This window comes from Notolabrus celidotus, chromosome 19 (assembly GCF_009762535.1).
Source record: "Notolabrus celidotus isolate fNotCel1 chromosome 19, fNotCel1.pri, whole genome shotgun sequence".
Classification (NCBI taxonomy): domain Eukaryota; kingdom Metazoa; phylum Chordata; class Actinopteri; order Labriformes; family Labridae; genus Notolabrus; species Notolabrus celidotus.
Window position 1 is genome coordinate 717,806 of NC_048290.1, and position 22,846 is coordinate 740,651.

The 22,846-nt window shown below is 42.4% G+C and overlaps 1 protein-coding gene across 1 annotated transcript; it reads left to right on the top strand.

The window, feature by feature from the left end:
* Window positions 1-1,652: 1,652 nt before the first annotated feature.
* LOC117831456 (2-oxoglutarate dehydrogenase, mitochondrial-like) lies at window positions 1,653-20,992 on the top strand. The gene is made up of 8 exons (XM_034710164.1): window positions 1,653-1,808; window positions 3,647-4,049; window positions 6,580-6,750; window positions 8,926-9,019; window positions 19,043-19,158; window positions 19,256-19,410; window positions 19,508-19,654; window positions 20,965-20,992. The coding sequence occupies exons 2-8, from the start codon at window positions 3,816-3,818 to the stop codon at window positions 20,990-20,992; spliced, it is 945 nt and encodes a 314-aa protein (XP_034566055.1). The 5' UTR covers window positions 1,653-1,808; window positions 3,647-3,815.
* The last annotated feature ends 1,854 nt before the right edge of the window (window positions 20,993-22,846 follow it).

The following is a 22,846-nucleotide window of genomic DNA, read 5'->3' on the forward strand; positions in this document are numbered from 1 at the left end:
CCAGTGTCAGGACAAAGGTTGACGTTTGTTGCTCTGTTGAACTGTGAATAAAGAACATGTAGCACTAAAGCAGAACATATAAATGTGCCTGTTGTTTGAACAGACAAATATAAGTTATGTTAATATGTTTTACCAGGAGCTTAAACTGAATAGATGTTTGTTTATTGACTTTTTTTCGTTACAGACAGGAACAGTCAAGAAGAAAGACTCACCCAGCATACTGACACACACACACACACACACACACACACACACACACACACACACACACACACACAAACACCTACCCCATCTGCCCGTACCAAAATCAAATATCTTGACAAGCTTTGCCTTTTGTCAAGAAAACATCATCCTTTTTTATTACAACTTGATCTTATATGTTAGGAATCCTCTATATTAGTCAGCAGGGCTTTGTACCCTGAACTTATATCTTCATGTTATTGCACGTTGATAAATAGACGGGGTAGATATTGCATGAGTACGTTTTGGTGAGGTTAAGATAAGATAAGATAAGATAAGATATTACTTTATTGATTCCCCGGGGGGGAAATTCAGTTGTTACAGCAACCCAGACATAAGTACAATCAAGAAGAAGTTTCAATAAGTAAAAATAAAATAAAATAAAATAAAATAAAATAAAATAAAATAAAATAAATTTAAATTTAAATAGAAATTTAAGTAAAATAAAATAAAATAAAATAAAATAAAATAAAATAAAATAAAATAAAATAAAAATATATAAATAAAGATATATAAATTTAGACATATACAATGTTACAAATGGAATTTAGATTAAATAGCAGTAATTACAGGCAGCATTAAAAATGTTATTCTTGTTGATTGTAAAGTCTGACCACTGCAGGAAGAAAAGACCTGCAAAGACCGGATCTTCCATGCATCTAATTTATCTGAAGTGGTTTCAGTGCGACCTGAGACCAGTATATTATAATATTCGGACACTAGGCCCTTCCCTTCCAACTTTACAAGTGTTACCTCCTCAAGTGTTGACAAGGGTGGTATCTACATTGTATGTTTATATTTTGATGACATGTATTTTATATTATAAGTATTTTTAAGTCTGCACTGGAAAAGTAATATTCTTTTTTATTTTTGTAATTCTCTTTTTATAGAGATATCTTGTCATTATAACTCGTTTCAATACATCTTAAAAACATGACATTTTCTTTCTTTTTTAATAAAACTAAATATGTATGAAGTAAAAACAAAAACTAACAAAACCAAAAAACAACCTGATAATAGGATGTCGTTAATACATCTATTGAGAATTTAATTTATCTCTATTCTAAAATCACTTTTATTTTTTGGAAAAGTGATTTTCTTATCATTAAAATTAGTTAAACAGAGTAAAAGTAAGTGTTTCTTATTCCCCTTTTCCTCCCTATCATGTTTTCTGACGTTCAGATCTGACGTCACGACGTCATGACGCAGATCAGCACCGGCCTGATTAGACAGAGACCTGCGCGCGCGTGTCACACACTCCTCTCAGCTGGGTCTCCCTCAGCTGACAGCTCGCACACACACACGCGCACAGACCCACACACGCACACACACACACAAACACACACACACACACACACAGAGAGAGAGAGAGAGAGAGAGAGAGAGAGAGAGAGAGAGAGAGAGAGAGAGAGAGAGAGAGAGAGAGCTGCAGTTATCTCTCACTTCAGGAGAGAGAGTCTGTGGAGGGAAGCAGCGTGAGCGACAACAAGTCCTCCGAGCAGCTGAAGAAGAAGAAGAGGAAGAGTAACCACAGGCTGAGGGAGGAACAGGTGAAGGTGAAGTCTCAGGTGAGTTTAAAAACAGTAAAGTGTTTTTAGGAGCTGCTCCACGGTCTGTGTTTGAGTGTGTGTTTCTGGTGTTGTGAGGACTCTTCTGTTCAAACGGTCTCGGGAAATCTCGAAATGTCACGTTTTAAGCGAGTTTAATGTTTTGAATTTGTCTTAAAATAAACTTAAAGGTAGATTTTAAGGTTCAGGTATGTCAGGAAATATTTTTGACAAAGTTAACTTTCATTAAAGTGGTGGATACAACCTTTAGTGTTAAATAAAAAGGCTATATTGGGGGTTTACTTTATGTATTTTTGGTTAGTTTAACATGTTTGAGGCTCTAAAGTGCTGCTCTGTTATTACATTAAATAAAGTACTGTACAGTTATCTAGTCCTCTTTATCTGGACACATTGAAAACTAATGCCATGTTTCCACTGCAGGAACTTTCCCCAGGGACCAGGAACCAATGTGGGAACATACTAGGGACAAGGGGTGTAAACCATAGACTGTATAGATAATGAATAGTATCCATGGCGTCATACTTCGGTTTCTGAAGCGCTGTTTTGAATCCAATTGTCGGCGGCGGCCGTATTGCTGCTGTGGAGCGATTGTGACGTAAAGAGGCGGGGCTTTGAGCCTCCTCGCCAACAGCTACAGTGTTCCCGCCTGTCAATCAAGTCAGCTGTGCCTGTCATTGGAAGACTCGTAATCTCAATATCTTTGAAATCACCCCCCCGCTATCCAGACTACACTCGTCTTTTGAACCAGGATGTAAACATGTTTATTTCTGCTGTAAAGATCGGCTTCTTTGAATTGGTGTGTATGTGGTTTTCTCTTCTTCCTGAGCCAGCCTCTGGTGGACACTCGAGGAACTGCAGTTTTTAGCATTTCAGCATTGGACTCATATTTTTAGACCGGAGGTTGCTGCTTGGTCTAAACCAAGCTAGTCCGAATAGCTAATTTCTCTATCGGCACACACTGTGCGAGGGGGGGATTGTTTTATGCCCAAATAAGGACATGACTGACTTGATTGACAGGCGGGAACACTGTAGCTGTTAGCCTGGGAGGCTCAAAGCCCGCCTCCTTTACGTCACACTCGCTCAACAGAAGTTAGGCTGTGTTCAGCATTTCCAATATGGCCGCCGCCGATTGGCTTCAAAACAGTGCCTCAGAAAATGGGTGACAACACGGATACTACGCTGATTAATTATACAGTCTCTGGTCTAAACTTAGTTACCTCTAAAAAAGTAACTTGTTCTTGTTTGGTTATGAATGATAGACTGTATAATAATGGACGTAGCATCCAGGGCGGCACCTGTCTGTTTCTGAAGCGCTGTTTTGAAGCCAAACGGCGGCGGCGGCCATATTGGAACTCACAAACTAATCAAGAAATGAGTAATTCAGACTACACTTGTTTTTTTAACCAGGCTGTAAACATGTTTATTTCTGCTGTAAAGATCGGCTTTTTTGAATGGGTGTGTATGTGGTTTCTGATGCTTCCGGAGCCAGCCTCTAGTGGACACTCAAGGAACTGCATTGGCTTAATTTTTTCTGCCCTGAAGTTGCTGCTTGTTATCGAAATAGACACGTATACATATAAGATGTGGACTTAGCTCATTGTTTTAAAAGCGAAACCTCTTTATCAGTTGATTAACAGACTCTGTAAATGTTTTACTAAGACTTTTATGGTCTCAATGACTTGATTGAGTCTTCTTTATTATAGCATGGATTTAATTTAGGTAACCTATTTAGAGCTTAATCAACATGACACCCAGGATAGACTCAAAACAATGTAAATCCACCCTGTTTCTCCAAATATGCACATCTTATTCAAAAATGTATTATCTACACCCAACAGGATCCAGAGTACGGTACGCAGGGCAGAAGGACCTGGAGCTCTGGGAGAAACCAGCCTCACTGGTTCAGCTGGATAAGAAGAGGAAGTGGTGCAGCTGACGAGAAGTCTGGGAGGTCAGTTCTTCCAGGAAGGGAGGGAACAAGAGGAACTGTGGCTGACCTGTGCAGCCATGCACCGCTTAAGGACTACGGTGTCAAGGCTTCGGCCTTTAACGGCTGCTCAGACAGCCCAGAACCGGTCCCAGCACAGACTGGTGGGGACCAAAGGAGGTTTAAGGACGTTGCAGCCTGTGAGGCGCCTGAACACATCAGTGGCCTCTGAGCCTTTTCTTAATGGAACCAGCTCCAACTATGTGGAGGAGATGTACTATGCGTGGCTGGAGAATCCCAAGAGCGTGCACAAGGTATGAAACATTACTGTACAGCTCTGAATCTTTGACAACACAGGATTGTATCAAGGAGGCTGATTGGCTGTTGTCTGGGGGCTTGACCATTATAATATAGTCCCCTTTGGATCAGGTCTTTAGGATGGACCCAGAGTCAGATCACCTCCTTGCTCTGTGTGTGTCTGTGCACCTTCACCTTCTTCCTGAAGGCCTCAAAAAGACAAACACTGGGCCTGAACTGTTAACAGATTCTGAATGAAGGAGGGTAAAGGTAGAATCAGACTTCTTTGTACTGTACGTGTTTGTGTGTTTGCTTATGTGTGTTTGAATAGTGGAGCAGCACAGGAGCAGACTGGAGAGCCTAAGGGAATGACAGGAGTGGAGGGGACTGAATGACTTCACCTAAGGAGTCACATAAAACCAAGAAAATCGTATTATCTCTTTTTTTAGAAGCCTATTTGTTGAGGGGGCTTCTGCTGATGGTTGATAGATTGAGGCATACACACATCCTTTCATACTTTCTGAGTTTAGATCAAGCGGCAACCTCCAGTCTAGAAATATGCGTCCAATGCGGAAGTGCTAAAAACTGCAGTTCCTCGAGTGTCCACCAGAGGCTGGTTCCGGAAGTACCGGAAACCACATACACACCCATTCAAAGAAGCCGATCTTTACAGCAGAAATAAACATGTTTACAGCTGAGTGGAGTCTGGATAGCTCATTCTCTAACAGGGGGTGAATTTTTTCATAACGCTGCAGTTTGAAGATATTAAATTTATGAGTTTTGCCCAAATAAGGACATGACTGACTTGACTGACAGGCGGGAACACTGTAGCTGTAGGCGAGGAGGCTCAAAGCCGCGCCTCTTTACGTCACAATCGCTCAACAGCAGCAATATGGCCGCCGCCGCAAATTGGCCTCAAAACAGCGCTTCAGAAACAGATGTGTGACATCACGGATACTACGTCCATTATTTATACAGTCTATGGGTTAGACTCCTTGTCCTTAGTATGTTCCCACGTTGGTTCCTGGTCCCTGGGGAAAGTTCCTGCAGTGGAAACATGGCATTAGTGTCTCAGTGTGTCCAGATAAAGAGGACTAGATAACTGTACAGTACTTTATTTATTAAATGTAATAACAGAGCAGCACTTTAGAGCCTCAAACATGATGATAAAAAAAACAAAAATACATACAGTAAAACCCCAATATAGCCTTTTTATTAAACTAACGGTTGTATCTACCTCTTCAATGAAAGTTTACTTTATCAAATGTATTTCCTGACATACCTGAACCTTAAAATCTACATTTAGGTTTATTTTTTGCCTGATCTGAGACATTAAACTTGCTTAAACGGTAATTTCAAAGATATTGAGATCACAAGTTTTCCAATGGAAAAAACAATGATTATCAAATATTCATTTACTTTGTAAAAATCGAAGAGTTACTTCTAATATTTTCTCAATTTAGAAGTACAATTTTTCGGTATTCCCGCCAGACGGTGGCGTCAGAGCGTCTTAAAGCTGTTTGCGAAACGCATTAGTGTCTGAGTGATTATTCGAATAATCGTTGAATAGATGTCAATGATTATGGAATAGTATTTTGTCTTGAAATGGCCATCCCTTATAAGGACATAGCTGACTTGATTGACAGGTGGTTACCCTGTAGCTGTGAGCATAAAGGCTTAAGTCCCGCCTCTTTACCTCACACTAGCTCAGATGAAGTTAGGTTGTGTTCAGCATTTCCAATATGGCTGAAATCAACACCTTTGATATAAGACGAGGAAATCCAGCTAACAGTTTGATGTCCCAATTAAACGGCCGGGAGGATATGAAAATGGGTTTGTAGGTCAGCAGGAGCAAGTTAACTTCTATGGTTTTACAGCGCCTCTCATAATGAATCATGCCCAGTGCTGCTCTTATAAACAAATCTCACTGTAGGACTTATGTGGAGCATTAAACTTTGCTTTTCTGCTGCCCAGTAGAACAAACTCAGATTAACAATCATTAACTTGATAAAAATCCACAAACCAGTGTATAAATCTGGAACCCTCGGCTTTAAGAGACGTCATTAAAATGTCAAACACAGAATTTAAGAGATAGCACACTCGCCAGTTTGAGGATTGTTTATCTTCTGTCATGTTTCCACCAGGTCACACCGTCATTATCTGTTTGTGTGTAATCACGCTGCCAAGTGTTGACATCTGTCAGTTGTAGTAAAACTGTTGTGTGTGTGTCACTGTACCTTTAAGCCACCACAGAGGAGGATGTGTTGAAGCTTCCTTTACGTTTAATCTCCAAATCCTCTCACGGGGATAATCCAATCACTCTCCTCTGTGGTGTGGAAGTGAGACACAAGGTCAAACACAAGTGAAAGAGGGTTTATTATAGCAGCATGAGTGACACGGTTAAAGGGATGGGAGTGTGAGGTTTGAATAACTCATCTTGGTGGTGGAGACCAAAGTTTTCCTCAGACAGAAATAACTACAGGATGCTATTATGCTAACATAGGCGTCTAACATGTTGAATAACTCGTCTCATTTGTCTCCCCGCAGTCCTGGGATGTATTTTTCCGTAACGCAAACGCCGGAGCTCCTCCAGGTTCGGCCTATCAGAGCCCGCCCCTCTTCGGTGGGACCTCTCAGGCTCTGGTGGGAGCTCAGCCCAACGTGGAGAAGCTGGTGGAGGATCATCTAGCTGTGCAGTTGCTCATACGAGCATATCAGGTAAGACACAAACACACCTGAGGGAAGTGCCAGCCCAGTATTATAAGGTTTGTGTTTACATTTGTAGAAGATGACATCAAGTACGTTCGAGGATTTATCTTCAGTTCTCTAGTTTCAGCACCAAGTGTCCGACAGTGACATGATAAGGACAAACAAAAGCAAACAATAGATTATCTGGTGGGAAAGATGGACTCTAAAAGCCTCATCATGTGTTTCCTGGAGGTTATCTTTAACACCATGACAAATAAACATCCTTATCTGCTCGATGCAACATGGATTTTCCAATCAGGTGTCAGTAGGCTTTGGTGTCTGCAGGAAAAACAGTCTGTATGGAGAGCAAAAGCAGGAGGAACACAATCCAGCACAATGGTATCCTGGCTCCCATCAGCTGTAATCTGAGGACGATATCTGCATTAATAGCAGCCAATGGTCTAATTCCCCCAGATCCGTCTCCAATCCGTCACAGCTCCTGATCTGATAGGTTTCTATTCTAGTCAATGTGTTAACTTCCACTGGATCCGCTCACAAGACTTCTATTTGTTGCCGGATGCCGGAGCACGACGCATCAATCGCAACAGAGCAGATGGAGCGGGACAGGAAGTCAGGTTTCACCAAAACAAAATGAAAACATCCGGTTAATTTTCAGAATAAAACACTCTGTGTTATCACCAGATCGTATTTCACTTAACTACAACAACAAACCAAAGTCATGATGAGCGGAGCCAGGCCTGGAGTCAACAGGTCAGAGGTTTTCAGAGGACCAGAAAGACAACATGGATGAGGAGAGGAGGAGGAGGAGGATCCTTGATTCAGTGATTACAGAAGGGGAAACCTCGGTCACATGACTCAACTTTGTGGCGACCTCCTCACTGCAGGTGTTCACGTCAAGTTTTAGATGCAGTCTTTTCCAGTGTTGCTCAAGAGTGACGTCAAAGACAAGACTCGACCTGTATCTGATGTATCTGACCTCGTATGAAGCTGGTCCTGATCTGATTTGAAAAGATCAGATTTCATGAGAGTTGTGGTGTTAAAGCTGTCATAAAATCTCAGGTCTTGGTCACTTTCTCCTGCAGTGTGAGGGTAGAATATGTGACCACACTGAGTGAGATAAGAGGTGGATTGATGGTACACGAAGGCTCGGTTCTCAACATGTATTACGCCCATCAGGCCTAAGAGGAAACCTGCTCTAAATGTTGTCTGGCTCCATTTTGCGTCTCATTAGGTATAAATGGCGTCAACATATCCGCTCTCTGCTGCGTTTTCTCCTGATGGAGCTCAGCGTTGCCATTTTTAATGTTTAGATTTCCTGACTTCCTGGAATGCATCAGCAACCCGGCCTCCATTTGAGCATTTTAAAAGTTGTCTTTCTTGACAAAGCCTGCTTGTTTTTCTACTTTTTACGAATCTAAATCATGATAAGGATAATTTAGCACACTGAAGACCCTTTAATTCAAAGCATCTGAGTCATGTTCTTAAATAATGAGACTCTGAGACTCACCAGAATCAGATGAAGCAGCGCTCCTCCAAGGGATCTAACAAACCAAGAAATAATGGCGTTTATTTGCAGACATAAACGCCGCACAGGAAAGGAAGTCTCGGCTTGAAGCCTTTTAACACAAACTTCTTGCTTCACTGGAATTATGGAGAAGTTGGCATCCATTCCCAGAGGCAGATCATCTGCTGTCCTTGGGCGATGGTTGCAGATGGGTTCCCCGAATTGGAATAATAGGCTTTCTGCTTTTATTGTGAAAGGACAGGTCAAGAGAGACAGGAAGTATGACATCACTAAGATCACTGAGACGATCAGGGGAAGAAAGAAAGTTTGATAATTAAGCTCAGAGAGACATAATGGCAAAGCATCGCCGAGACTGCTCTTATTCATAATTCCCAATGTAGTGTCATAGAATTCACTTTCAGTTCCAGGCTGTAAATTGTGAGTGATTGCTTGTTCGGTGTTGAGTTAATGACCTGGAGACACTCCCAGTCCCCTCTCTGTTATCAGCTGCCACACGACCTTTGACCTTTCGTTCATTCGAAGCGTCCCGGCTTCTCGCTCAGAAGCGCACACTTGTTGAGAAATCGTTCAGAAAGTGGTCAACGGTTCACAGAGCTTCTGCTGATAAACGCTGACCTGTCACACACAAACACTGAGCTGCTGTGTCACTCCGCCTGCAGGTACGAGGTCATCACATCGCCAAGTTGGACCCTCTGGACATCAGCTGTGTTGACTTCGACGACACCCCGTGTGCCGTCGGTTTCCAGAACGTTGGTGAGGAATTGAAACCTGATCACGTTTGTTTGTATCCCTGTTCTTCTCTTTCAGACAACTCTTTGACCCTGAGTGATCCCATCAAACATCAGCCTTCCTTCTCTTTTGTATACTTCCACTGACTCGCCTTACTCCACCCAGGGTGGACAATACTGCTGTTTATTATAGGAGGGGTCACCACGTGGTTTAACTTGACTTAAACCTAAAGCTCACAGCTTCTCGTGTCATCAACAACCTCAGTACACGTGGAGAGGAGGAGACAGGCCAGAAAGTGAAGCATGTATTAAAGATCTAGTATCAGCACACAGACGATACCTTGGTGGGCTCCTCGAATACATTTTAGTTAGGGGTTAGGGGACAGGGTTGGGGTTGGGTTTGGGGTTAGGGTAAGGGTTGGGGTTAGGGTTCGGAATAGGGTTGGGGTTAGGGACAGGGTTGGAGTTTGGGTTAGGGGACAGGGTTAGGGTTAGGGTTAGGGACAGGGTTGGGATTAGGGTTAGGGACAGGGTTGGGGTTAGGGACAGGGTTAGGGTTAGGGACAGGATGGGGATAAGGGTAAGGGTCAGGGTTGGGGTTAGGGACAGGGTTAGGGACAGGGTTGGGGTTAGGGTAAGGGTTGGGGTTAGGGTTCGGAATAGGGTTGGGGTAAGGGACAGGGTTGGGATTAGGGTTAGGGACAGGGTTGGGGTTAGGGACAGGGTTAGGGTTAGGGACAGGATTGGGATAAGGGTTAGGGTTGGGGTTAGGGACAGTGTTAGGGTCAGGGTTAGAGACAGGGTTAGGGTTAGGGTTAGGGATAGGGTTAGGGTTAGGGACAGTGTTAGGGTCAGGGTTAGAGACGGGGTAAGGGTTAGGATTAGGGATAGGGTTAGGGTTAGGGACAGGGTTGGGGTTAGGGACAGGGTTAGGGTTAGGGACAGGATTGGGATAAGGGTTTGGGTTGGGATTAGGGACAGTGTTAGGGTCAGGGTTAGAGACAGGGTAAGGGTTAGGATTAGGGATAGGGTTAGCGTTAGGGATAGGGTTAGAGACAGGGTTAGAGACAGGGTTAGAGACAGGGTTAGGGTTAGGGTTAGGGATAGGGTTAGAGACAGGGTTAGAGACAGGGTTAGGGTTAGGGTTAGGGATAGGGTTAGAGACAGGGTTAGAGACAGGGTTAGGGATAGGGTTAGGGTTAGGGACAGGATTGGGATAAGGGTTAGGGTTAGGGTTAGGGTTAGGGACAGTGTTCGGGTCAGGGTTAGAGACAGGGTTAGGATTAGGGATAGGGTTAGGGTTAGGGACAGTGTTGGGGTTAGGGGTGAAGCCAGAGGTCCAGCTCCCCTGCCAGGGTTCTCAGTCTGGGGCTGTGAGCGGGGTGTGATGGGTTTTGGAGCCGAGTTCATCGGTGTCAGACTGATGTGGGGTCTTTAGCCATGCAGACAGTCACTCTGTGTCATAAGGAGTCATTGTAAAAAATATATATTTTAAATGTTCAGGATTTTCCCACATTATGAGTGTCAGACCTGCAGGAATTTAATATTTTCTGCGATACCTGCACCCCTGCAAGAAAGTCAGGCTCAAATGAGAGTTGTGTTATTTGGGCGTCTCTAAAAGACGTGCCGCTGATGAATAGTGATGCTGCAAGATTCCTCTACGGTTTTCTTTAATGCATGGTCCTGAAACTCCTCTTCTGTCACCTTGCACAACCTGCTGACCTTAAATGTAGTTTGATTGAGGCTCATTACCTCAGGAGTGATTAATCACCTCGCTGAGACTCCTCATTAGAGGGTAAGATAACTGATTTAATCTTGTCTCATTCATGAGCTCTCTCTCCCGTGTGCCCTCGTGTTCTTATCAGGATGTGCTGCAAAGTAAGTTATTGCAGCTGAGCGAACGAGATAACACGGCGGGCTTTATAGAGAGCTGTTGTAGCTGACAGTGTGAGCATGTCGGCGTACTGGAGTTAGCATGTAGCTCAAGGTGAAGCCTCACAGAGCTGCAGGAAGACATCAGACTGTAGATTAGCTTTGCACATGTGTGAACTGCTCACTTATCAGCTCAGTCTGCAAGATGTAGTTTTGTTTCATGAAGAGAAACAAGATAAGACGACATGTTTTATGGCTGCCAGTGTATTCAAAAGCTTGAGCTGTAATAATCTCTCCTTTCTAATCTAAGCCAAGAGTTACTAAGAGTGTGTTTCTGTGTGTGTGAGGCATGCCTGCAGCAAACTGTCATTGTCCCCTCATGAATAGTTTTGGCCTCTGAGTTCAAAAGCAGGTGATTGTTCTGAGCTGTTAAAGGACGCTTCCACTGTTTATTATGTCATTGTTCAGTTCACACGTGTTCGTCTTTGTCCCGGTGACGTTCAGGTTCACAGAGGTCGAACAATACGCCGCTGTCAGGGCTCCAAATATGCCCAAAAAGAATAAATGAGAAGTTCTGTGCGGTACTCAACCTGCCGTGTTCGTGTCTCTCCGTGCAACCAGAGCCCTCTGGTTACAAAGACCGTCTGTGTGAGGTGACTTCTGGAGGTAGGCCAGTCGGGCTTTAATGCTGGCTGCTGCTGTTTGGTTCATTTTCAGCCTGTTGAGGTGCAACTCGACCAAGAGTTCCTGGGTCTTTTAGCCCCCAGAACTACTTTACCCCGAACTAAAAGGTTCCTGTGCCCCCATTGTTGTCTCTTTCTTTCTTTCTTTCTTTCTTTCTTTTCTTCTTTCATTCCTTTCATTTCTCTTTTCCTTCTTTCATTCTTTCTTTCTTTATTTCATTCCTTCCTTCTTTCTTTCTCTCGTTTATTCCTTTTTCCTTTCATTCCTTTCTTCTCTTTTTCTTTCATTCATTCATTTTTCCTTTCCTTCTTTCCTTTCTTCCTTTTTTTTTCATTCCTTCCTTCTTTCTTTCTCTCTTTCATTCATTTTTCCTTTCTTTCTTTCCCATTCATCACAGATGACACCATAGAAGCAGACGGACAGGCAGGTATCATTATGAGCAACACAACAGTTAGCCTGTTAGCATGAAGAGACTCAGCTGGCGCTGTTTTACATGGTGCTATATTTCATCACAGATGGAAAAAACAATGACAGTGAATGGTTTTTGAAAAAATTTGATAAAAAAAAAATTTTGAAAAAATAATGTGACAAAAAAATTTGAAAAAAAAAAAGTGACAAAAAAAAGTGACAAAAAAATACTGAAAAATTTGTTTTTGAAAAAAAACCATTTGAAAAAAAAAAATTTGAAAAACAAAAATTGACAAAAAAAATTTGACAAAAAAGTTGACCCGGAGCCTGTCGAAAAAAATCATTTTCCTCAAATTTGAAATTGTGCTCCAAAAGCAGAAGAACATGAGAAAAAGTGAGTGTGCCTGCAGTTAAAAACATGGAAAAAGCAATGAATGAATACCAGTAGAGGGCAGTCACACAAAGAGGGATACCATTCATCACAGATGACACCATAGAAGCAGACAGACAGGCAGGTATCATTCTGAGCAACACAACAGTTAGCCTGTTAGCATGAAGAGACTCAGCTGGTCTGTTTTAGATGGTGCTATATTTCATCACAGATGGATTTACTGAATCAACAGGTGAGAGGAGATAAGCGCGAGTAGCAAAGACGTTTCAACACGGCTTTAAAATCCTTTTGAACTCAAAAAGCCGTGATCGCAGAGATCGGCCGGTGTTTTGGTTTAAACAGCGACCCTGTTAACTGGAGACTCTCAGCCGGATGCATCCCTCATAAACGTCTTTAGACGATCATTCAATATCTGATGAGGATATTTTGAAATCTTAATAAAAACTAAACTAGTTTGAATTCCCAGGAACTCCCTCTGTGTTTCAACAGCTGTGTAAACTCCACAAACACTGACACGTTCAGCTGAAGGTCTCCAGTTTACAGGGTCACTTTTAAAACCGGAACACCAGGAGGAGAGATGCATTCACGGTGGGCTGAGAGAAGACTACTGTTACAAGCTGCTAAATCAAGAGAATCACAGCTTCTTCTTTTGAAAAGTACACACACATACAAAAAAGATAGAACAAATAAAAACTAATGAAAGAAATAGAAATCAAGAGAATCACAGATGAAAAAAAATGACTGTGAATGGTTTTTGGAAAAATTTGACAAAAAAAAATTTGACAAAAAAAATTTGACAAAAAAAATTTGACAAAAAAAATTTGACAAAAAAAATTTGACAAAAAAAATTTGAAAAAATAAATTTTGACAAAAGAAAATTTGAAAAAAAAATTGACCCAAAAAAAAAAATTTGACAAAAATTTTTTTGGGAAAAAAATAATTTTGATTTTTTTTTTTGAATAATTAAAATTTTGAAGAAAAAATTTAGATTTTTTTTTTTGGCAAAAACAAAATGAAAAAAAAAATTTGGCAAAAAAGTTGTTCATGGAGAATCACAGCTTCTTCTTTTGAAAAGTACACACACATACAAAAAAAGATAGAACAAATAAAAACTAATGAAAGAAAGAGAAATCAAGAGAATCACAGATGTGTGTGATGTTATTGTGGACGGAGGGAGGAATAAAAACACTGAGGTTAATCTACCAATCAGACACATTCAGCATTGCAGGCCCCGCCCCCCGAAAGTCCTGGGACCTTTAAAAAGTACTACCCCCCCTAGCAGGGGCTTTTTAGGGGGGAGATTATCTACCCCTGAACTAAATTTAGACTCTGGGTCCACCGGTCGAAAAACGCCTTTAGCAACTCGGCTTTCACAGAGTTGATGTTGAGACTTTCATCTGATTGTTTTATCACCATAGATACGACATAAACAATGCTTACTGTAGTGAAGACAATGGTGTCGAGTGATCTTTGGATACCTGAGGCACAGTGAGCTTTCTTCTTCTGTGTTTCATGCTTAACTCAGTGATTTCTGCAGCATGGCTTTCCCTGAAGCTCTCAGAGGTCTGGAGAAAGCACTGACACAGATTATTAGGCTGCAAGCGTTGTGCTTCTTCGAAAGGCGGTTCTGTGTGTGTGAGTGTGTGTGTGTGTTGGCTCCTCCTAACCTTTGCGCAGCGTCCAGCGGGGTCAAACAGGACTCATCCAGGCTTATCTCTGCCTGCTTCATTAAAATGTTAGCGTGATTAGATTGCAGGCGGACTCTGTTTGATTGCCGCCCTGGATCGCTGCCTCTACTTTGGACCATCAAAGAAGACAACTGTGTGGTCTTTATGTGGTCTCACAGAGCCGGGGAGGAAAGTCTAAAGACCTCTTACGTAACACAGATAGAGCTGAGTCTGCCGTATTGGATTGGAAACCTCCCGTCCTCAGCACAGAAGCTCCCCACGCTCACTCTGCTGACAGAGATGTACAAACAGATGCAGCCTCTCCCCCCCCTTCGTTTGTTCCATATCGTCTTATCTCTGTTTGGTGCAACCAGGACGTCGAATGCATTAGATAAACACACGCTCACCTGTAATGTCTCGGATGCTCCTGACAATATAGACATACCATTCAAGCAGCAAATAACCCCTCAGCCCTGTGCTGTTTGCTCTTCTGCTGTTTGCCTGCAGCTACGTGTCGTACTGTGTGGTCTCTTACAAGGCGACTCATCTGAGTAACATTCATCATGGTTCAGATTTATAAAGCCAGATACATCGGCCAATAAGGGGTTGGGATGCCGTTCCACTTGCTTTTGCTCTCCACAGTTCTCCTGCAAACACCAAACCTTTTGGAGGTAGTCAGAGTAATATTCATGGTGCCCCACAGATGCTGCAAAGTTTGACGTTTGAACCTTTAGCTGCAACTTTTTTTTGCAGCGTGTTTTGCAGCTAGCTGATCCGTCATCTTGAATAACTCCTCGGTCATTCTGATAAGCACGGCTCTTCGGTGGTCACTTCTTCATTCCATGTACACTACCAGTCAAAAGTTTGGACACACCTTCTCATTCAATGGTTTTTATTTATTTTAATTATTTGAAACATTGTAGATTAATACTGAAGACATCAAAACTATGAAATAATCTGGTTTTGCCATAATCTGGATTACAACAGGAGTCAAATAGGGCTATCCACTGTGTGCTAACCCTACCTCTGAACAACACAACTGATGGTCTCAAACACATTAAGAAGGCAAGTCATTCTACAAATGAACTCTTGACAAGGCTCATGTTCATTAGAAACCATTCCAGGAGACCACTTCATGAAGCGGACTGAGAGAATACCAAGAGTGTGCAAAGCTGTCCTGATGGAAAAAGGGGGCTACTTTACAGAATCTAAAATATAAAACATATTCTGCTTTGTTTAACACTTTTAAAAATTAAATAATTCCATATATGTTTATTTTTTATTTTTGATGTCTTTAGTATTAATCTACAGTGTTTACAATAATCTAAATAAATACAAACCCTTCAATGAGAAGGTGTTTACAAACTTTTGACTGGTAGTGTAGGTTGCACCAAACACAAAGCTCCGCCCCCTTTTTTGGGAGTGGCGACAGAGACACTTGGTGTAGTGCAAATTAAAACTAGAAAGGTTGCATTTCCTGAAAGCAAATGCGTCGAAATGCTGAAGCTGAAGGCTGAAAGCTGTGAAACACAGCTGAACATGTGGAAGAGTAGTAGAAGTAGTTGAATTAGTGGACGTAGAAGAAGTAGAAGTGGAAAAAGTGGAAGAAGTGAAAGGAGTGGAAAAAAGAAAGGAAGTGGAAAATGTAGAAGGAGTGGAAAAGGTAGAAGTGGAAAATGTAGAAGTGGAAAATGTAGAAGTGGAAAATGTAGAAGGAGTGGAAAAAGTAGAAGTGGAAAAAGTAGAAGTGGTAGAAGTAGTAACACCTATAAAACTGCTTGACAAACCAAGGAAGTCTAACCTGTGTGTGTGTGTGTGTGTGTGTGTGTGTGTGTGTGTGTGTGTGTGTGTGTGTGTGTGTGTGTGTGTGTGTGTTTGTGTGTGCATGCGTGCTTGTGTTTATCACTCACTGATGAGGTCATCTGAATCACCTGTGTGTGTGTGTGTGTGTGTGTGTGTGTGTGTGTGTGTGTGTGTGTGTGTGTATGTGTGTGTGTGTGTATGTCTTTGTGTCAGTTGGAACTGATGAGGTCATCTGAGTCAGCATTGTCTCCAACTGTCACTAATTGTTGCCATGGTGATAGGACCAGCTGTGTAACTGCTGTGTGACAGTTGATTAAGAATGGGATTCTTGGGGAATTTAGGGTCTACATATGCTCACACGATGCAATAACCGTAATAGCTATCAGAAAAAGGATCAAACCGTGAGCATCCAAAGACTCTGATGAACACAGTGACGTGTTTTTCATGTCTGTACAGTCAGAAATGTAGTCAGGGCAGCGAGTTAAGTATGGTGAAACTTTTGCTGCCCTCCAGAAATTTTTAACATTACGGCAGATGGCCGAGCAGAGAGACTTTCTCTGACAGTTGGTGACCTGCTGGCTCAACGGTACAATCTTTTGCTTTGGTTACCTCTTTGACAGAAGCAGGAGAAGACAGGGAACGTTTTGATGTCTTATTTGTGTATGTGGAGTGAAATTTGTGGATTTTCTGGCAATTTTTTCAGAGGCCATGTCCCATTGTTTTCCCAGCCTGCCCACTCTAAGATTTGAACCTCTCACTCTGCTCACCAGAGTTCCACCCCATACACACCAATGTTAAAGTGAGGGAAGAGCTGAAATTTTATGAATTTTTGAACAGTGAAATCTGTGAAACTGTGAAAGGTATCAAAAAAGTGAAACAAGTGTAGATAGCTGAAAGTCTTGTGAACAGTTTAAAGTTTGAATGGAGTCTATAAGTGAAAGTATGCTGAAGCTATGAGCTGTAGATGTTGAAGAAGTTGAAGTGGATTTGAAGATTCCGCCCCATCTGTTTCAATGTTAAAATAAAGTTAAAATAAAGTTGAATAATTCAAAAAGTATAAGGGTTGAATATGTGAAAAGAGATAGCCTGAAAGAGGTGAAGGAGCTGAATAGTTGAAAGTTTAGGAATAAATTCAACATAATTAAAAACTAAAATAATAAATATGAGCATTAAACAGAATATTAAATATAAAACAACTAGAAAAACAAAAGTTTATGTTATTGTCAATAATACAACTTTATACGAAAAAGTAAAACTAAAACTCTTGAGGTGGGGGGGATCATAGATAGCATCAAAACTTGTGCATCATTGAGCCGTCTCTTTCCTCTCAGGGTCTAATTCACTAAACAAACTGTCCTTATGATATTTTAGTGCAAACACTCTCCAAATGTTCTGCAGCTCTGTGCAGTTTGCTCTTGTTTTGTGTCTGGATGTGGAGCTGTCAGCATCTCCACTCATTGATTGATTACACGGTACATCGTCGATCAGCTGAGATGCAAAAAAAAACATTTTTTTTAACAGTCAAACACGCAACACACCCTTTAGATAGAAGACTCATGTTTTAAAGGTGACATATCATGCAAAATTGACTTTTTAATGGTTCTCTACCTGAAATATGTTTCCCTGGCATGTCTACAAACCCCCCGAGAATGAAAAAAATCCATTCTGCCCCTGTTTTGATTTCTACACCTTTCTGTAAATGTGTGTGAAACCAGCCGTTTCAGACTTCAGTGTTTTTGTTACGTAACAACAATATCCGGTCTGTCACGGAGTCAGAGCTCGGAGCTTGTTCAGCCCATAGACTGTATAAAATAATACTGAATCCCCCCTCCGTTTCTCATTACCTGCACAAATGTGTGCTAACAAGGAGCTTAGGAGGGAGGCATGCTAGTTGTAGGCTGTCTTAATAAACACAAAGGTCGGTTTTACTCCCCACGTCTGCAGATTTGAAGATCTAGTGGATGATTTTTATTTATCATGGATAAGTGCTAGTTAGCATAGCCACATAGCTACATGTTCGTAGCTGTAGCTGTAGCTGTGTACCAAGACACACGTCGACATACTGCAAATAAAACAACAAGAAACACTAAATCTGTGTCCAATCCTTCAGAAAGGTCCTGCTGCCTCTCTGGCAGAGGTCGGTTTGACTCCCCACGTCTGCAGATTTGAAGATCTAGTGGATGATTTTTATATATCATGGATAAGTGCTAGCGCTAGTTAGCATAGCCACATAGCTACATGTTCGTAGCTGTGTACCAAGACACACGTCTACATACTGATAAATAAAACAACAAGAAACACTAAATCTGTGACCAATCGTTCAGAAAGGTCCTGCTGCAGGCGCCTCTCCGTCAGGATCAGATTCTGGATCAGATTCAGAGGGTTGAAGTAACGCGATCTCTGAGCAGCCGTGTATATTCAGCCAACATGTAAACATTAGATCAACGTGCTGGACAGCCGAGGCACATCCACTTCCGGAGGGGGCGTGGTCAGAGGGAAAACAGACTGTTCTGATGAGGAATGAAGAAAAGGACTTTTCAGGCAGACCAAAATCTGATTTCAAAGTGTTTTTTTGAGCATAAACTTTAAAGACATGTTTTGGGGACCTCTTAGACCAATATATGTTGATGAAAAAAGCGTGATATGTCCCCTTTAAAGGATGAACAAATATTTGTGGGATTTAAATTAAACTGTTTGATCACTAAAAATTAACGAGTTACCATGTTTACTCAACAGAAAGCGGTTATAACATTCCCTGAGAGCTCTATAAGAGGAGGACTAAAAAAAGGAAAGAGTTAAAAATAAAACTCGTCCTGTGAGTTTTAAAGGAAGACCTGCTCGTTCCTGTTTGGCGGGTTAGTTCAGAGCCCCGAGGCCCCCGATAGAGAGAGTAATTTAAAGATTGTAAGAGAGCTCCGGCCTCCATCGGGAGTTAGAGATAAAATAAGAACCAATTAGACCGAGGAAATGTTCCCTTTAAGACTCTGAGGTTATTTCATTACAAGGTCTTCTCAGCCTGTAACCTGCCGGGGAAAGTAACCCCAGAGATGTCATCAGTTTGTGCTCATCATCATAAAACACACCTAAAGAGAGCACACTGCATCATGGGAAATGTAGGATCCAGTGTCTGCAGCCTGATAAAAACTGCATCCTGTTTGTACGACTCTGCACGTGTGCTCGGTGTCTTCCTGACGTTGATGTTGTGTTGTTGTTTTTCTGACAGGCGCCTACGGGCTGACAGAGTCCGACCTGGACAAAGTCTTCCGCCTTCCCACCACGACCTTCGTCGGCGGCGATGAGAGCGCCCTGCCTCTCAGAGAGATCATACGCCGCCTGGAGGTAGAACACGTTCAACACTTCTAAAGAATAAGGATTGTGTGTTTGTGGAGATGAAGTCAGAGATTCAGATTCAGCAGCTCGTCTCTCTGTCTCACAGACGGCCTACTGTCAGCACATCGGAGTGGAGTTCATGTTCATCAACGACATGGAGCAGTGTCAGTGGATCAGGAAGAAGTTCGAGACTCCGGGGATCATGCAGTTCAGTCTGGAGGAGAAGAGGACTCTCCTGGCCCGAATGATCCGAGCCACCAGGTCAGTCTGTCGCTCTTCACTTCTCTAAACTCACCTGTTCCTTTGAAAGCATGAGACACACAGCAGGAGGGTGATGTTTGATTCTGTATGCTCACAGGTTTGAGGAGTTCCTCCAGAGGAAGTGGTCTTCGGAGAAACGCTTCGGTCTGGAGGGATGCGAGTCGCTGATCCCGGCTCTGAAGACGATCATCGACAAGTCGAGTCAGAGCGGGGTGGAGAGCGTGATCATGGGGATGTCTCACAGGTATGAACGTCCACCTCTACTTAGACTCAAAGATGACCTGTTGGTGCTTAAAATACATACATTAATAATATCATTCTTTATTTTAACTCTTCACTCTTTCATTTTATGAGTCTGTTCCTCCTGCTTTCTTTAAAGTTGTAAACTTGTGTCTTTATTTTATAGCATTTTCTCCTCACTGGTTTTGTCCCAATCATCTGAAGTACTATGTTGATGAGCTGACGAGCTATGTCTTCATATCGATTCCTCTCTCTCTCTCTCTCTCTCTCTCTCTCATCTCTCTCTCTCTCGTCCTCTCCTTTCTCTCTGTCCCACTTAAATCTTGTCCATAAAGTTACTACCATAACCTTTCTGGAGTCCCTGAGCTCCCTTGTCTCGTAGGTTCCTCTGGATCTCTGCTGCTGTGGACCCAGACTCCAGCTGCTACAACTACTGCTATCCGTCTCCCCACTATCATCTCTCTCTCTCTCTCTTCATCTCCCTCTATCCCTCTCCAACACGGTCTCAGCAGATGTGTGTCTAACATGAGTCTGTCCTGCTGGAGGTTTCTGCCTGTTAAAGGAACTTTGTTCTTGCCACTGTAACTTGCTAAAAATATTGTCTTACAAATGGTCCCATTACGTCTCATTTTTGCTAGTACTAGACAAAAAAGAACGCTTTCAATGGATCAGTGGCAACGACAAACTTCCTTTAACAGGCAGAAACCTCCAGCAGGACCAGACTCCTGTAAGCAATCTGCTGAGACCGTCTGAGGGTTTTCATAGCTGGTGTTGTTAGCAAGATGCCTCTGTCTCTTTTCTCTGCCTGTCTTTCTCCAGCACGGTCTCAGCAGATGTGTCTAACATGAGTCTGGTCCTGCTGGAGGTTTCTGCCTGTTAAAGGAAGTTTGTCCTTGCCACTGTAACTTGCTAAATGCTGCAAAGTGCTCTGCTCATGGTGGATTAAGATGAGATCAGACTGAGTCCTGTCTGTAAGATGGGACTGGATCTGATCCAGTCTTGATGTTGGGTCTTTGTTAATAATAAAGATTGATTGTTAGACCTCAGAGTCCTGGACTTAATGATGGTGCGTTTGTTTGTAGCCGGTTGGGGTCATTGTTGAGTTCAGATTTACAGGCTGTTATCTTAACCCCACCCACCTTACCTTCAACAACATGCAAAACAAACACACTCAGAGCGTGAGCTCACCCTGCAGTTTGTTAAAGAGACTTTAACCTTTTAATATTTATTTATTGTATTTATTCTGCAGCTACTAATCATAATAAACCAACATTATAACTCTGAATGATCAATATACTCTCTTTAATCCTGCAGAGCGAGGTGGAATGAGCTCCTACAGTGAAGTCAGTGTGATGGTTTCAAACCAAAGTCAAACTCTGATGTTGTCTGACTCTTGTAACGTGTCTGATATCTAACAGCCTGATGTGTTTGTCACGTGACTGTGAATGTTTTTTCTATCCAATCTGCCTCATTAAAGTCAAAGTCAGTAAATGTTGTATCTGTCTTTCTTTCTTCTCCTCCCCCTGAAATGTTTAAAAGTTTAACAACTTTATTTTGACGGGGCAGAGTTATGGGTCTCCGTTTCCTGTGGAGAAAAGAGAGGAATTTTCCACTCACACGAGATCCCATTCCTCCTCCTCGGGACTGTTTAAGTGTTTCAAAGTTCACACAAACAAACCCTCAACAGTGTGTGTGTGTGTGTGTGTGTGTGTGTGTGTGTGTGTGTGTGTGTGTGTGTGTGTGTGGTGTCTGCAGAGCTGAGGAGGAAACACTGCAACACTTTCTTTGAGCATGCTGACTGCAGCTTCACACACAGTCTCATTACAGAGCAGAGATGGTCCCTGAACACATCACACACACACTGTCTCATTGCAGAGCAGAGAGGGTCCCTGAACACATCACACACACACACTGTCTCATTGCAGAGCAGAGAGGGTCCCTAAACACATCACACACACACTGTCTCATTGCAGAGCAGAGATGGTCCCTGAACACATCACACACACTGTCTCATTGCAGAGCAGAGAGGGTCCCTGACACATCACCACACTCACAGGTCCTGCTGAGTCCATCTGCTCAGTCTGAAGGTCAAACTGAGACATCTTCATCTCATCTTCATCTTCGTCACCCGTCCTGAGGAGAACAAAGAGAGGGGTCTTTATTTTACAGCTTGTCTTGTCTTTAAGTTTTGATTTTGGATTAAAGTCTGAAATAAACACATCATATTTTTTGTCCCTTTGAGCTCACCGTAGTGAAGCCACCGCAGTGTCTTCCTGCTTTCTGCTGCAGCCACGATGTAAAAACACCCCTGTTCTTCTAAACAGCCCATTTCACTTACATTGTACCCAAGCAGCATCACACATTAAACATCATTTTAAAAGTATATTTCTGCAGGCATCCATTTCTCTGTCTGTCCTCCAGAATCCAGTACAGGAAACTTCCTTTAACAGGCAGAAACCTCGAGCAGAACCAGACTGATGGTGAACAGACATCTGCTGAGATAGGATTGGACAGCTGAAGAGGGCAGCCCTCTAATCTCTCTCTCCAATACGGTCTCAGCAGATGTGTGTCTAACATGAGTCTGGTTCTGCTGGAGGTTTCTGCCTGTTAACAGAAGCTATAAGCTTAGACTGACACACTGGGATCCTGTCTTTCCCTCTCTCTCCTCTCTCTGCCTGTCTCTCACTTTAACTCTTCCTGTCCCATTAAAGTTACTAACCATAGACCTTTCTGGAGTCCCTGAGCTCCCTTGTCTCGTAGGTTCCTCTGGATCTCTGCTGTAGATTCCTTTTTTGGGGTCTGTTATTCATCCTTTCTTTCGTTCGTTCGTTCTTCCCTTCCTTCTTTCTTTCTTTCTTTCTTTCTTTCTTTCTTTCCTTCTTTCTTTTTCTTCTTTCTTTCTTTCTGTCTTCTTCTTTCTTTCTTCTTTCTTACTGTCTCTTCTTTCTTTCCTTTTTCCTTACTTTCTGTCCTTTCCTTTCTTTCTTTCTTTCATTCTTTCCATGTTTCTTCATCCTTTATGTCTCCTTTTCTCATCCCCCTCCTTTCCTTCTGTCATTCCATCACCATTTCTTCTCCTCTTTTTCTTTCTTCTCCTCTCCCTCACTTCTTCTTTTCTTAGACCTTTCTGGAGTCCCTGAGCTCCCTTGTCTCGTAGGTTCCTCTGGATCTCTGCTGCTGTGGACGTGCCAGACTC

Coding starts and splice junctions, on each gene's coding strand:
- LOC117831456 (XM_034710164.1), top strand. CDS start 3,816: ATGCACCGCTTAAGGACTACGGTGTCAAGGCTTCGGCCTTTAACGGCT. Junction 6,751..8,925: donor TGCTCATACGAGCATATCAG/GTAAGACACAAA, acceptor CTCCGCCTGCAG/GTACGAGGTCATCACATCGC. Junction 19,159..19,255: donor AGATCATACGCCGCCTGGAG/GTAGAACACGTT, acceptor TCTGTCTCACAG/ACGGCCTACTGTCAGCACAT.